The sequence below is a fragment of the Salvelinus sp. IW2-2015 genome, linkage group LG2 (assembly GCF_002910315.2).
Source record: "Salvelinus sp. IW2-2015 linkage group LG2, ASM291031v2, whole genome shotgun sequence".
In the NCBI taxonomy this organism is placed as follows: Eukaryota; Metazoa; Chordata; class Actinopteri; order Salmoniformes; family Salmonidae; genus Salvelinus; species Salvelinus sp. IW2-2015.
Genome location: NC_036839.1, coordinates 26,752,036 through 26,768,278, shown reverse-complemented (window position 1 = coordinate 26,768,278; position 16,243 = coordinate 26,752,036). Strand labels below are relative to the sequence as shown.

Below are 16,243 nucleotides of genomic sequence, written 5' to 3'. Positions count from 1 at the left end.
TTAGCAAGGGTTTGTTGGGATGTGTGGTTGTGTGTGTGTGTGTGTGTGTGTGTGTGGTGTGTGTGTTGTGTGTGTGTGTGTGTGTGGTGTGTGTTGTGTGTGTGTGTGCTGTGTGTGGTGTGTGATGTGTGTGTGTGGTGTGTTTGTGCTGAGAGCTTGTTGTACTGTGGAATGAAAGCAGAGCCATGACACAGATATTGTTTTCCTCGGTTATCATGTTTGACGCTTTGGCTTTACAAATGGGGATTAGGGTCTGCCCCTTGTCTTGCCAGTGTGAAACAAACAATGTAAGGAAGTAAATGAACAGAGTATTCTGTCCTCCCAGGGTCTTTAGTCATTCAGACTGCGCTGATGTGATACGCAACCAATGCACACAACAACATAAGGACCGTGCACACTCTGCAGTAAAGCCAAACACACAGACATTTAAGTGCTTCGGAAAGTATTCGACCCCTTGATTTTCCACATTTTGTTACGTTATAGCTTATGTCTAAAAATGGATTAAAAAAAAAAAAATCCCTCAACAATAATACACACAATAACCCCAAATGACAAAGCGAGAAAACAGTGTTTTTAGATGGTCTTTATTGCAAATTTATAAAAAAAAACACATGAAATTTGACATTTACATAAGTATTCAGGACCCTGTTTACTCAGTACTTTGTTGAAGTACCTTGCGGCAGCGATTACCAGCCTCGAGATACTTCGATTCTTGGGTATGATTTACAAGCTTGGGCACACCTGTTAGTGTTTGGGGAGTTTTCTCCCATCTTCTCTGAGATCCTCTCTCAAGCTCTGTCAGGTTGGATGGTGGAGCGTCGCATGATACAGCTATTTCAGGTCTCATCCAGAGATGTTTGATTGGGTATCAAGTCCGGGCTCTGGCCTTGGAACCACTCAAGGACTTCAGAGTCTTGTCCCCAAAGCCACTCTGGCCTTGTCTTGGCTTGTGGTGCTTAGGGTTACGTTGTCCTGTTTGGAAGGTGAACCTTCACCCAGTCTGATGTACCCGATCTCTCTTGGAGCAGGTTTTCATCATGGATCTCTCTGTTGTGCTCCCGATTCATTCTTTCCCTGTCCTTGACTAGTCGTGCCCAGTCCTGCCGCTTGAAAAAACATCCACAGCATGATCTGCACCACCTGCTTCACCCGTAAACTGCGGTAATTATCTACTGATCGTAATGAACGTGTGATATATTTTCTGAATATAATTTCTTACCATGTCCTCTCCAAAAATTATTTGTAAATACAACGAGCAGCCTCAGCCACGTACCTATTTTAGATTGTCCCTTTTTATTCAAAACTGATGCTTCTTCTGTCCGTGGTTGGAAGAACTTTGTCAATATCAACTAGTCTGACTGGCACAATCCAACCTATCTCTTATCAACGATTACTTTACTGCCTCTCCAGAAAACCCTGGCTTTCATAGGTTGCTCACTTCGGTGCGCGGGAGGCACACATCTCCCACCCCGGTATTACTCCCATTCCCACTCAAGAGTTATGGATTGTTGTCACTGAACCTTAAAAGGTCCTCCATATGCTGCAATCGATTTAGCTTTATGCATACCAAGTTGCACTCTCTAAGCTTCCCAGATGATTCGAAAAGCAATAGGTAGTGTATTACCTGGCTTATTTTATTGACTTGGGCCCAACTTTGATTGGATACACGTGCCAGGTTTTCTCTCCAGATGGAGTAGTTATTTTTATAATATCCAAGTAACTAAATCCACCACAGGCATTGTGCCAATTAACAGTGCCATAGAGTTCTGCCAACTACAAGTCTTGGTTTCTATCAATACACATGAGTAATCTTGATTAATCGACTCCAATGATTCTTCTGATGAGTCCTATTAGGGTGCTCGTTTGGCAAACATCCAAGCGGCTGTCGTATGCGCCTCGCCCTTTTTTTTACTGAGGGTAGGTGGCTTCCATATAAGCCACCTGATGGTGTTTTTTGAGATTATTTAATAGTAGCTGCAGAAGTGATGCGTTTTATTCCCTTTAGGGGAAAAGTTATCATTACCACAATCTCTCATCGTAAGAAGGAACTTCTTGGATGTCTCAGTGGTCAGCGAAAGTGTACCACCACGTTTATGCCAAAGGTACACCACCTCACTGGGTTCTATTTGGTCTCTAAACCCTCACCTGATTCATCGCGCCACCGTTCTTTCCTCTTCAGCGCCACTTCCTAGGTGCTATTCCACCTCCAATTCCGGATTCGCTCAGGTTTGGCCGGTGCGCGGCCAGCTCTAGGAGAGTTTTGGTGTGGTTCCAAAACTTCGTTCTATTTAAGAATGATGCGCAGTGCCACTGTGTTTTGACCTTCCAGTGCTGCAAAATGTTTGGTACCCTTCTCCCCAAGCAATCCTTAAATGCATTGCACTGGTCCCAATAGCCCATCCGTGTCTTCGAAGAGCTCCACTCATCCCCTAATGGACAAAATATCACATTCTGAACCTACAATGGCTTTGTTTTTGCTCTGACATCTGAGCATCATGTTGTGTGTCTTTATCCGACAATTATCTTCCATGATGTCCAATCTAATTGAAGTTAGGACGTGTCCAATTTCAAGTTGTAGAAACAGTTCAAGGTATTGATCCTAATGTATGGATAAACAGGGATTAGTTTTGCTATCGTCTTAAGCAAAAAGGTAGCTCAAATTGCTCGAAGTATCATTCTACATTAGACGCAGAGTTTATAGAGGGGTAATCACAGTTCTGTAACAAATATTCTTATGTTAGACATAACCGGAGCCCTATTCACACAAAGCTCACTTTTTGATTTATGTCAAACATCTGCAGATGTTTTTGCTAGAGAAAATTATACCTATATTTGCACAGCTTTGGCATTAGTTGGGCTCTCTGACCTATGAGACTAATTTAAGCGTTTAAGATTGCTCATGAGTAAAACTCATTACAATTGGAATACCTCATTTTCATTAATAAAGATAAGGGCGGATAATAAAGTTATAGACCCTGTAAACAAAAATTGATGGGATAAAGTGCAATAGGGTGAGGCTTTGAATTTTACTTTAGCATCCATCAGAGTGCAACTGGTACACAAATTGTCGTGGTGAGATAAAAAAAACAAAAACAACCAAATTCAACCGCAGTGTCACGGACGTCCGGCTCTTCCCCAATCACGACCTACCAAACCCCGCACCTCTCACAGCTTTTTAACCCCACATGATACACTCCTCTTTTCAAAGTTGTGTGAAACTTAACGCCCGTTTGCCCGTGTGATTTCGGATCCGACTAAGTTTTTGCAGATTTATCCTAATGACCCGGGTTTTTCTCCAGATGTGCACCTCGTTGTGTAAAACACAGGTAGATCATCCCGTGCCTCTAGGTGACATCTATATTTCATTTATTGTAAAGAAAAGTTATCTCTCTTATGTTGTGACACCCTTCTCACCCTGACCTGACGCCCTTAGATAGCTAGCAGCTGCCTGATGCGTCCACAACCCGTTTGGACCGTTCATCTCCTAAAGCAGTGGAGAACTTCACCAATGAATCAGGACCCTTGAGAGAGAGAGAGATAAAGTGGACGATCGCAGTATATCCACTGAAGATGTGCTAAGAAATCAACCACATGGAAAGGAGCAACACTTGGCCTTTCTCTTTCAAATTAGCACATCGTATCAACATAAAACTATGATACTCTCGGGCTTCCACTCTTCCACCCTAATCACTTTTGCTCTATCTCCTCAGTCGTCCCTCTCCAATTATAACAAAATATTCTCAACATTTTTTTTTTCTATTCATTGTGTAGAGTTCCTAACAATGATCAAACAATAGTTGAGCCTCCGAGAGTGGCCCCATGGTAACCTAGATATGATTATTATAGGAGCTATGACTTAAGAGCTACTAACTTGAGCCTCTCAATGTGCGAACTTATGTATTTTATGATAGTGCTCAATGTGACTCCAGAGATTTCCACGTGATAGTAGGTCTCAAACATGCGAGCTGCCACCCATCCTACTTTCCCTGGGCAAGAAAAGGATTTATCCGGTGTGAGAGCGTGATCCTTTCCAATTGAATAACTGAGGACTCCCTAGTTTGTTTCCGAAATAAAGGCAACAATAGTCTGGTGTTCATCATAATTTAGCCATACGTAGAGCCGTGGTTACACAATGAAAATACTATGGATGGATAGCGTAGGTAGAGTGGCCCCTCTTAGTACCACCTAAGGTCTCTGAAGTGTGCTCGGTATCAACATCACTCCCATTAGCTCTTCCATACCGTGATCTAGTGTAATCTTTGTGAGACCTCTCTCAAAAACAAAGAGGCCTGATTCACCCCAAACTGCTGCAATCGACCCGGTAAATGCTAATTTAGTGTAAAATAATAATGGCCCTCCTCTTCTCCAGATTCTAGCGAAATGGTGATACTGACCTAACTGCCCTGAAGAAGGGCGAGTATATTCTAGAATACTAATTGTGTGGAATCATCACTCGTTTACATTTTTCCGTAACTGATACTGTCCTTATCCTCTCTCATCACTGTTATTCTATACAAAAGTATCTAGCCAGGCTAAAGGGCAGTTATGTGTAAGAGCCTCGAGTAGTAGCTAAAGGCTTTCACTACGCAGCTTGCAAATCCCAAACACCCCATGGCCAGAAACTATGATAGCCCTACAATTCTGTATGATCCATAACCCCACCCACTTGCGCATAGCACTTATCGACGAATACCAATATTTCATACGCGTACCATAAATACAGAGACGGCAGGTAAGGGTGCTCTTGAACGGGCGGCTGACTGTCTTTAACAAGTTTTGACCAATCAGTATTTTGACACCAAATGTCCTATCAAATCAAATTATCATTGAGCCATCACTAGTACGACTTGCTCTGAATCCTTCATAGTCTACACCCCTGCCCATTAAACTGGTCATCTCTTGTGTTCTTGGGTCCCCAATATAGCCCGTAATCGCTAACGCACCCACTGCTTTGATCGTCTGATTTATTTATTAAAATAAAACAGCCTCTCTCTTAGCCTCACTCCCTCTGAGTCTGACGGATTAGAAATGTCGTCTCATAGTGTTGCTCGCCGTCCTCCTTCCCACAACAAACAATACACGTGTGACCTTTCTGCGCCCTTCCTGAACCTCGGGTTTCCGTGCGTCACCAAATAATCGTTTGTCTATCGCTCAACCATGTTTGTGCTGTCGGTACCAGTGTCCAGTGGTGCTCCGTTCTGGCTTAGCCACATCCTTTGCTCTTAGTCACCTGTGTGACATATCAATGACTGTGATTGTCATGTCCTTGCGTGCCCTTAGCGTAATTTCGTGGTGCCTTGGTTTTAGTCTCTATTGCATATGTAGTCTTTGAGGGTGGGTTCGATCTACTAACTTCGTCGTGATGGTGGTGTTTGGTCCTATGATTTATGATATCAGTGGAGATTTATGAATTTAATTCCAACCCCCGTCCCCGCGGAGGCCTTTTGCTCTTTTGGTTGAGTCGTCCAAACTGTTCCCTGTGATCAACGGTCCGCCTTCATATGTCCAAATCTTAACCAAACAATGTATTGTATTCATACTGTGGATCCCATAAACAATAGATCGCGAGATGCCTAGTGGAACGGCAACGCTTAGAGCTAATGGTATATACAAGATGAGAGAGGATCAAGGTGACTAAACCCACCGGATAAAATATTAAGTAGAAAAATTACTCCGAAATTCAACATGAAATACGGATTATGGATGTGTGTATGTTTGGTACACAGAATGCCCGATGATAAGGACGAGAGACCTGATTCTAGTAGAGAAGATAACTAGAGAGGCGAAGAGCACTTGAGAGTGAGCATGCGACAGAGTGGCCTTAGGTGACCCGAGGTAGAGAGAGATGATTTAGGAAGAAGCTTGAGTAGAAAGCTGATGCTTTAGAAATAGCGAGCGCTGTCCTGGAGAGTGTCAAAAGGTGAAGGCGACCTGCAGTGAGAGAGCTCCAGCACAGAGAGAGCGCAAATTAAGTACTTCGACAACCGTCCTTAAGTCAGTCAGAGCAATGAGGTGAGGAGTCGAGAACGCGGGGAACATGTAGCGAGACAAAGAGAGAGAGAGAGATGCTAGAGGAAAGATGTCAGCGACAACGGTGACCTCCTCTAGTTTGGTTAATTCGTAGTGAGACTAAGTCCGACCGCTAGGTATTGAGAGACAAGCATACTCAATCGACACTCAATACGTGCGGTGAGGAGAAGATGGCAGATCGATGAGGCAGATAACGCTTTAGCTAGGGAGAGTGACGGGCTAGGAGCGACGGGTAGATTAGAGGAGAGTGCATAAGAGAAGATGAAACACGAGCAATAACCATTGAGTAGATGATGAAGGACATAGCGTGAACTGAGAAGAACGATGAGGAGAGCGGAGACGGAGAGCACCTGGAGGGTTGACTTTCAGATGATTCGTTAATTGGATTGAGGGCGGTGTCGCCCATCGATCGCAGATCTGACTGTGAAAGAGCTCTGGCCGACCACGTCAATGACGTAGAAACAGACCCACTAAGATGTCGCCTCTGAGAGTGTGAGATGGATCACAATAGCAATCATCTTCATACTCTACTCACAATGCTACTAGACCTCTCCATCAGAGCCGGACCTATGTGCTCCTACGTAAATTACCATAATCTCAGTCACTGGCGATACGATCTCACAACATACTTTTGTATTGGCAGTAATGAAACTCGATATAACATATGTCTACCTCTGCGGTTAAGAAGAGATCGAGAAACATAGGGTGAGAGCAGCGCATTATTTCTAGACAGTTCGCGAATAAACATATATACCATTATATAGATGCAAATACATTGTACTCCAAAAGAAATTGAGCGGAGGGAAGGTACCGAGAGGGTCCCGTTGCGGTGTCCGAGTTCTATTATACATCTCATTGAGATCTCGCCTAACTAGTTCTCTCTGCAGAGTTCATCAACTCATATGGCTTTCTAGTTAAACAGAGTCAACGGACATGAGGTAGATCCCAAGCTACGTGTCAACCACTGCTATCTTCACCTCGCATAAAGTACGGCAGCAAGAGCGGATAGAATGCAGAACATATCACAATAGAGTGACAGTAATACTCGTATGGGGAGATATTACATGTTGGAGGTTTTTGCACGAGGACGAGGGTTGTTCTCCAGGTCTTTAACATTTCTCTGAACTTCCTTCGGGTTAGACCAAAGAAGAGAGAAAACTGCTCATTAAAAGTAGATAAGCACATCCCTATGTATACGTATTAGCTCGCCTCAGGTGAGTGCGATTTATTACCCCACACACTCAGGATGATGCCAGCTTCTATTCTCGTGATGGCGGTGTGTGTGTTTGTCATTACCTTGGCGTGATTGAACCTTCCCGTGTGGGGTCTAGACGAGTGTCGCCCCTCATACAGAGGCCTCCAGATCAGATAGCGGTGAGTGAGTAGTCCCTGAAGATACTCGCCTCTACGACTCAAAAATATGCTTAGTGACCTGCTAACATGATCCCTATAGTAGCATATACATAATCACAAAACTGAACATACTCAATTCAGAGTCCTCTCATATCCAACGTGTTTGTCATCGTGCCGCTAAACTCATCTACATGAATAAATGATACTCCGCTGCAGCTGAGTTACCCATGGTCATTTTACAGTGCACACAATACTACCGATAGCTACTGGAGGTTTTGATGGTCTACTACTACACACCCGCTAGCATTCCCTAGACCAGCCCCCCCCATGTCTCATCCTTGAGAAGTATACCCGCATGCCGTCCATCTAGTCGCAGTCAACCAACTTACACCCTCTCTCAGTTGGCATTCCTCTATCGATAAACTCACCTCCACAACCTCGACCGTGCTCAAGTGTCCTCTCTCCTGGTAGATGTGCTGCAATTAGCGACTGAGTTGTGTCGTGTCCATGTGGCCTGTTGGGCTGTGCTATTGTCTGTTGCTATAGGCAGTATCAGCCTGTGAGTAACCTTCTTGGAAAAGACAATTGTGTATTGTGAGCAGAGTAGTTAGCGAGGTGCCTATTTGCAAAAGCAAAACTGAACCTACTCTCTCTCTCTCTCGCAATGACATCTCCTGTAACACCGCACCTATTGTATCCACGTATGCTCTCACCGTCGCTAGTCTCCTTATAGAATATCGCACAGGTGCGACTGCAGCTGTCCAACTAACGTCACAAGTCCCACTTATAAACACAAATCGAACTGGGCCGTTAATTATACTACACTTGGGTCTGCAGAGAAATTTGATTGAGTTGATGAGGATGATAGGCTCGTAGTGGAACCCCACTTGTTCTGCTTTGAGATCCTTTCTTTGCATGGTCAGGTTTTAACATTATGATCGATAGGTCTGCCACTGCGCGGGATATGTTGACTGATGTCTTTATTTCTGGAAAAATAGTGATAGATACAGTGGCTGATTTGCCTGGGCGTTCAGGGGGGGGGGGGAAGTTAATGTTCCACAGTCGAACAGGGGTGTTTACCAAATGGCACCCCTATTCCCTACAGTCATTTCGGAAGTATTCAGGACCTCTTGATTTTTTCCAGATTTTGTTACTTACAGCACTTTATTCTTAAATAGATTAAATGTTTTTTTCCCTGATCAATCTACACACAGTACACCATTGACAAAGTGAACACAGTTTTTTATTTTGCTAATTTAATAAAATTAAGCAACTGACAAACCTTATTTACATAAGATTCAAGACACTTTCGATTGAGACTCGAAATGGAGCGTGCGAAGGTCATCCTGTTTACATGATCATACCTTGAGATGATTTACTACAACTGATAATCGCGTAGTCCACTGTGCGTAAATTCAACATTGATGGACCATGATTTGGAAAGGCCCACCTGTCTATATAAGGTCCCATCAGTGAAACAGCTGCATGTCGGTGTGAAGCAAATAACCAACGCCCTGAGGTTCCCCGGAGCTCCCTCTGTGGATATGGGCTTTTCCAGAACCTTCCAGCCCAGCGACCACATCGACTCCTGCGCTACTCCATCACAAATCCTAGAGCCTTTATGGACAGTGTGTCACAAGGACAACGAAGCCAGGGCTACTTGTCTACTCCAGTAAAAGGCACATACAGCCCCGCTCTGGAGTTTGCCCAAAGGCACCTAAAGGACTTCCTCAACTATGAGAACACAAGACTTCTCTGGCGTCTGTTGAATCCAATAGATCATTTGGCCTGAATGGCCAAGATCATTCTGGTAAGGAAACCTGCACCATCCCTCATTGGTCAGACAGAGCAAACAGCAGGAGGGCTTCTGTTGATAGATGGGCCAACAACCTCTCAAACATCAAACCAGCATCATGGCGTGTGGGGGAGTTTTTCACGCTGCAGGGACTGGGAGGACTAGTGGATTGCGAGGGGAAAGATGAATCAATGAGAATTGTGAAGACTCGCCAGTACAGAGAGATCGTAGACAGTCAAAAACCTGCTCCAGCAGCCTCAGGACCCTCAGACTGGGCCTGAAGGTTCCATGTCCTTAGTCCAAAAGGACAACGGACTCCCTACCAGCACATCCTTCAAGACAGATCGCTAAGGTGTGTGGTCTTTTCGGCGAATTCTATTTGTACATCTAACACCCATTGTGATCGTCTTGAGTGGCACCCCTAGAGCTCCCAGCGCTTGAAAAAGCCGCACTCGAGAACCTGATCGACATCTCCTGGAGAGACCTCGAAAATAGACTTGCCGTGCATTGACCGCCTCTCCCATCCTAAACTCCTTTGCCCAGTAGCTGAAAAGGCATCTGCATAAATAAATTGGTTAGACAACATATAGAGCGCTATTAGGAATAGCGTCGTGTGTGTGTCCCCATGTGGAAGCCGTTATGTGCTAGGATGCTGTAGCGCTGACGCCCTCATCACTTCTGCTAATTGTAGAGGGTTCTATAGATTCAAAAACCAAGCTCCACGACACTATTGAGAGAGGAGAGGCGAGAGAGGAGTAGGGAGAGAGGTGAGTAGAGACGACTGAGGTGAACTCAAAGCACCGAAGTAAATGGAGACGAAGAGACGACGAAGAGAGAAAAGATCCCTATTGCGATGCAGTAGGTAGTTGGTCCAGTTCCTTGAGGCAGCTAACCCATCACATCCCACCCCCATGCTTCTACCATTGGTATGAGGTATCTTTCTGGTTGGCTGCAGCGTTTCGTTTTCACCAGGCATAAGTGCCCATGTCATCCAAAAGGTTGACTCCAGTTTGCCAAAAAGCACCTGGAAGCCATGCATTTGATCTCAAGACTTGTTGGGAAATGTTCTAGGGACAGCATGATTCAAAGGGAATATATTTTGTGGACGACATGGGTCCCTTATGCTGACTCAGGACCATGACGACTGGCCCTTGTAACGAAAGGACTGCATTTCTGGCTCTGCATTTCAGAGGGATTCTACAGGCAGAAGTTCGGCCATCTCCCCTCTCGTGAGCTGACGCGGTAGAATAGGCGCCCAGCTGGTCATGGTAGCAAGACATTTCCAGCAACACGCACGTCAAGTCTACATAAATGGCTAAAGGCAACACATTGAAGTTTTGGAATGGCCTAGTCATCCAGACCTAATCCCAATTCGAGATGTCTGTGGCCAGGACTTGAAACGAGGCAGTTCTTGCTTAGAAACCCACAATAGTCGCTGAGTATAAGGTTCCTGGCATGCAGGAGTGGGCCCACAATTCCTCCACAGCGTTGTTGAGAGACTGATACAACGCTACCAGGAAGCATTTTCTTGGGAGTTCATTGGCTCAATGGTGGCACCGAACCACGCTTATAGAGTGTATGGGTCGTCAATTCTTTTTCACACCAGAAACATTACGGTGTTGCTGATCAAGGCCCTTCACCCCCGATTGCTCAGTTTGGCCGGGCGGCCAGCTCTAGGAAGAGTTTTGGTGGTTCCAAACTTCTTCTATTTAAGAATGATGGATGCCACTGTGTTTTTGGGACCTTCAGTGCTGCAKAAATGTTTGGTACCCTTCCCCAGATCTGTGCCTCCACACAATCCTGTCTCGGAGCTCTACGGACAATTCCTTTGACCTCATGGCTTTGWTTTTGCTCTGACATGCACTGGTGTGTGTCTTTCCAAATCATGTCCAATCAATTGAATTGGACTCCAATCAAGTTGTAGAAACAGCTCAAGGATGATCAATGGAAACAGGATGCACCTGAGCTCAATTTCGAGTCTCATTGCAAAGGGTCTGAATACTTATGTAAATAAGGTATTTCAGTTTTTTATTTTCAAWACATTTGAARATYTTTCTAAAAATCTATTTTCGCTTTGTCATTATGGGGCATTGTGCGTAGATTGATGAGGAAAACCTTMATTGAATCCATTKTAGAATAAGGCTGTAATGTAACAAAATGTGGAAAAGTCAAAGGGTCTGAATASTTTCCAAATGCACTGTACACAATGAAAAACAAAAACACAAATTCAGTTCACGACGCCCCCCCAAACACACCYACAACCCCCACACACAAAACCCCACATATACACTCAGTGTGAAACTTACCCCTGCGTGCAGTTGGAGTGACAGGGATGGCACTCGTTGTTGGCCTCGGCATATTTAAAGATGAAGCTGTTGGCCCCCTGAAGGCCGTCAGGACACTTCTCCACACAGTTAGGACCATCTTTAAAGTGGAGACACTTCACACAATGATCAGGACCCTGAGAGAGAGAGAAAGAGAGACATACACTGTGTAAAAAACATTAAGAACACYTGCCTTTTCATTGACATAGGTCAAATCTATGATCTCTTATTTATGTCACTTGTTAAATCCATTTCAATTAGTGTAGATGAAGGGGAGGAGACATGTTAAAGAATGATTATTAAGGCTTGAGACAATTGAGACATGGATTGTGTATGTGTGCCATTCAGAGGGTCAATGGGCAAGATAAAAGATTTAAGTGCCTTTGAACAGGGTATGGTAGTAGGTGCTAGGCGCACCGGTTTGTGTCAAGAACTGCAACGCTGCTGTGTTTTTCATGCTCAACAGTTTYCCGTGTGTATCAAGAATGGTCCACCACCCAAAGGACATCCACCCAACTTGACACAACTGTGGGAAGCATTGGAGTCAACATGGGCCAGCATCCCTGTGGAATGCTTTCGACACCTTGAAGAGTCCATGCCTCGACGAATTGATGCTGTACTGAGGGCAAAAGGGGAGGGGGGTGCAAACTCAATATTAGGAAAGAGAGGAGAGCAAGCAGAGACAGGGGACAAAGAGAGATGGGGGTTAGAGAGATAGAGAGATAGAGAGAGACAAAGAGAGAGATGATGAGAGGGCGGGATAGAGAGAGTGAGAGAGAGAGAGCAAGAAAGAGAGAGAGAGACAAAGAGAGAAAAGAGAGACAAAGAGAGAGATGAGAGATGAGCGGGAAACATAGAGAGAGAGAGAGAGGAAGAGAGAGAGAGAGGAGAGAGAGAGAGAGAGAGAGAGAGAGAAGAAGAGAAGAGAGAGAGAAGAGAGAGAGAGAGGAGAGCGAGAGAGAGCGAGAGAGAGCGAGAGAGAAAGAGACAAAGAGAGAGATGAGAGATGGGATATTAGAGGGGGAGAGATGCGGGGAGGAGCGAGAGAGAGATGGGAGAGAGAGGGACGAGAGATATGATAGTAGAGGAGAAGAAGAACGTGGGATCGAAGGAAGGAGGGAGAGGGGGGAAGACGAGACGCATAAACACCAGCAAGCAGGGCGGAGATATAACATCCTCAACAGCACACACAATGACCATAACAATCAGCCACGACACAATTTAGGGGGTAATTGGCCTAGAAGAGGCAGGGGAGCGGCGGCAGGGGGGGGGGGGGGGGGGGGGGAGTTCAATGTATGTGCCTGCATATGCATCAATAAAGGCAAGAGAGGGAGCCCAACAGGCAACAACAGCCCTTAAGGTGCAGAACAGATCAGACACAAATAAATATGCATGGGTATGTGGAGGTGTTTTGTGTACATATGTATGAGTGGGCGTGAGAGGATGTGTGTGTGTGTGTGGATGTGTGTAGGCATAAATATGCAAATTGAGGCTCTTCATAGATATCACAATGAAGCCGGTCCTCCATCAGTTGTTTGACGAGTCMCATACCCATAGCTGTGATAGGCTCTACTATAGCCAGTAACCCCATCTCATCTCACAACCAAACACAGTGCATCATAGACCACCACAACGCTGCAGTCTTGTATGTGTCCTGAGTGTGTGTCCATGCCTGTGTGTGTGTGTAAATGTCCATGCCTGCRTGTGTGTGTGTGTGTTCCCCATGTGTAAGCCGTTGTGCTGTGCTGTAGCAGCTCGCTAGTCGTAAAGGTAATTCACGTGTCGTCTCCCATAGACAGTCCTCTAACAGAGCTCCATATAAAAAGGCTTTCCCGGGCTACCAGCGATACATCATTACCAGGGATTTATACTGGGGCCAACACAGCACACCTCACATATATCTACTGCAGGGGTTAGACAAGGCCTCAAAGTATAAGTGCTGATCAAGGATCAGGGCCCTCCTGTCCATGTAATCTTATTCATTGTGATTTATTAGGCAAGACTGATCCTAAAGCAGCACTCCTACTGTGATATACTTTAAACATCTGGCTCCAGGGCCCATATCCATAAAGTATCTCACTGTCTATTCATTAAATATCTAATAGGCAAAACTGATTCTAGATCAGTAGTCCAACTGAGACACTATGACTGTGGGCTCATACTGCAGAACCCCAAAATCACACAATAATGATGGCGTGTCAATGACAGTTACTCTACAGTGAARGGCAATATCTGCAGGGTCAATTACATAGCTACATAATGGCTAGCTCATACAGAGATAAGAGCCTTTTGTAAGAGCCTATGCACATAGAGATACCATACGACTACAGGCGTGTATTTCCCTCTACATGCAAGCTTTAACACTGAGGAATAAGCCAAACAGCTCCCCCAGCTTCTCCAACATACTTTTCTTGTATCGCTAGCTAGCGTCCAACAGTGTAGATCATGTATATCATGCCAAGGAGAGAGACAGAGACAGAGACAGAGACAGAGACAGAGACAGAGACAGAGACAGAGACAGAGACAGAGACAGAGACAGAGACAGAGACAGACAGAGAGCGAGAGAGCGAGAGACAGAGACAGACTCCATAGACTCTAACCAATTCTGGGAAAATTGGAAAACACTAAACAAACAACAACACGAAGAATTATCTATCCAAAATGGAGATGTATGGGTAAACCACTTCTCCAATCTTTTTGGCTCTATAACAAAGAATAAAGAGCAAAAACATATACATGATCAAATACAAATCCTAGAATCAACTATTAAAGACTACCAGAAACCACTGGATTCTCCAATTACCTTGAATGAGTTACAGGACAAAATAAAAACCCTCCAACCCAAAAAGGCCTGTGGTGTTGATGGTATCCTTAATGAAATGATCAAATATACAGACAACAAATTCCAATTGGCTATATTTTCGCATGCGGGCCGGAAGCCTGAGAGGCAGCCCAGAATGATCTTGGGGGTCACACGGGGAGTGTGCGAGTTCAGGTAAGGAGACCTCGCCAACTTCCCCGTGCTTACGGGCGAGCCGAAGATGGAACCGAGCCATCGGTGGAATTGGAGGTACAAGGGAGTGAAACAGAGACTGTGAATGAATAAATGGAAATTGGAGGAGAGTGAAATGAGGAGTTCTGTGTCGTGCAAAGCACGACACCGCCCGACGGAGCGTTCCAGCCTATGAGCGACTCCAGGGTCCAGTATGCCTGTTCCTGCTCCCGCTGACAAGCGTGCCTGAGCTGCCGTCGTCAGCGCCGCCTACGCCGCTCTGTCCACGCCGCCTGAGACTGCCGTCTGCTCCCGAGCGCCTCGTCCCCTGAGCTGCCCGCTGTCCAGCGTCCGCCTGAGCTTGCCGCTGTCCTCAGCGCGCCTGAGCTGCCGTCTTCAGCGCCGCCGAGCGCCGCCGTCCAGGCCGCCTGAGGCCGCGTACCGTTCCAGTGCCCCTGCCCCCCGCAGCGCGTGACCCCCGCGTCTACGCCGCCGGAGCACCCGTTGTCCTGAGCCTCCAGATGCCGCCGTCTGTCTGACTCGCAGAGATGCTCGCCCATTGCTGTTCCTGAGCGCTAGAGCCGCCCGTGCTCCTGAAGGCGCCAGAGCCTCCCGCAGTCAGGCTGCCAAGCCCCCGCAGTCAGGACCGGCCAAGCCTCCGTCATCAGGAAGCGCAGAGCGCCACGCCGGACTGCCTTTCAGTCCGAGCTGCCCGTCAGTCCGGGACGCCCCTCACGTCCTGCTACCCCTCAGTCCCTGAGTTTACCGCTCAGTCCTGACTGTCTTCAGTCCGGACTGCCGTCATTCCGAGCTGTCTCAGTCCTGAGGCTACCCCAATCTGACTAGCCCTCAGTCCTGAGCCTGTCCCTCAAGTCTGACTGGTCCCTCAGTCTGAGCTGCCTTCCCAGTCGAGCTCCTTTTCGTCCTGAGCTACCCTCAGTCTGAGCTGCCCCCAGTCCTGAGATCCCTTTCAGTCCGGAGCTGCCCCTCAGTCCAGCAGGCGCACCTCAGTCCAGAGCGCCCTCCGTCGCAGAGGCGCCCCCCGTCCAGAGGCGCCCCTCAGTCAGAGGCGCTCCCTGCAGTCCAGAGGCGCCCCAGTCCAGAGGCGCCCCTCCGTCAGAGGCGCCCTCAGCCAGTGGCGCTCTCTACAATGGTCTTCAGTCGGACCTGTGCAGGGTCCCGTCCAGAGGCGCCACGCGTAAGCGGGTATATGACTATGGTGGAGTGGGGTCCACGTCCCACACCCGACCGCCGCCGTAAGAAGGCCACCGACCTCACCTTTGTGTCAGGTGCTGGCCCCTGGCCTTAGTTTTTTGTTTATTTTATTTGGTTAGTCTCCGGGTGTGACATGGGGGACTGTATGTGTTTTGGTTTGTGTGCGGTGTCCTAAGAATGGTTCTGCAATAGAGCAGCTGTTTAATCGTTGTCTCTGATTGGAACCGATAATATAGGCAGCCATATCCCGTGGGTATTTCGTGGTTATGTTTGGTTAATTGCCTGTGTCTGTACTTTTCGTATATAGCTCAGCGTTCGTTTTGTTGTTTTTTGTATAGTTTGGTTCAAGTGTTTCGTTTCGGTAAATAAATAGAAAATGTTAACTACACGCTGCTGCCTTGGTCCCTCTCTTCCTCCATAACGGAGAGTGACAAGCGCACGAGTTAATTGATGTGAATACTCCCTGGCATCCGCCATGCACGTACCATGCGCTTATAACCATATCCAATCCCTTGATATCGACAGGCAGGGAGA

At 46.4% G+C, this 16,243-nt stretch overlaps 1 protein-coding gene across 1 annotated transcript in view; it reads right to left on the bottom strand.

The window, feature by feature from the left end:
• The window catches only part of erbb4b (erb-b2 receptor tyrosine kinase 4b), a 627,991-nt gene that overhangs the window by 107,284 nt on the left and 504,464 nt on the right, over positions 1 to 16,243 (bottom strand). Inside the window, 2 exon segments of the mRNA XM_070446280.1 lie at positions 11,485 to 11,639; positions 14,788 to 15,069. Coding sequence (XP_070302381.1) covers positions 11,485 to 11,639; positions 14,788 to 15,069 — 437 coding nt within the window.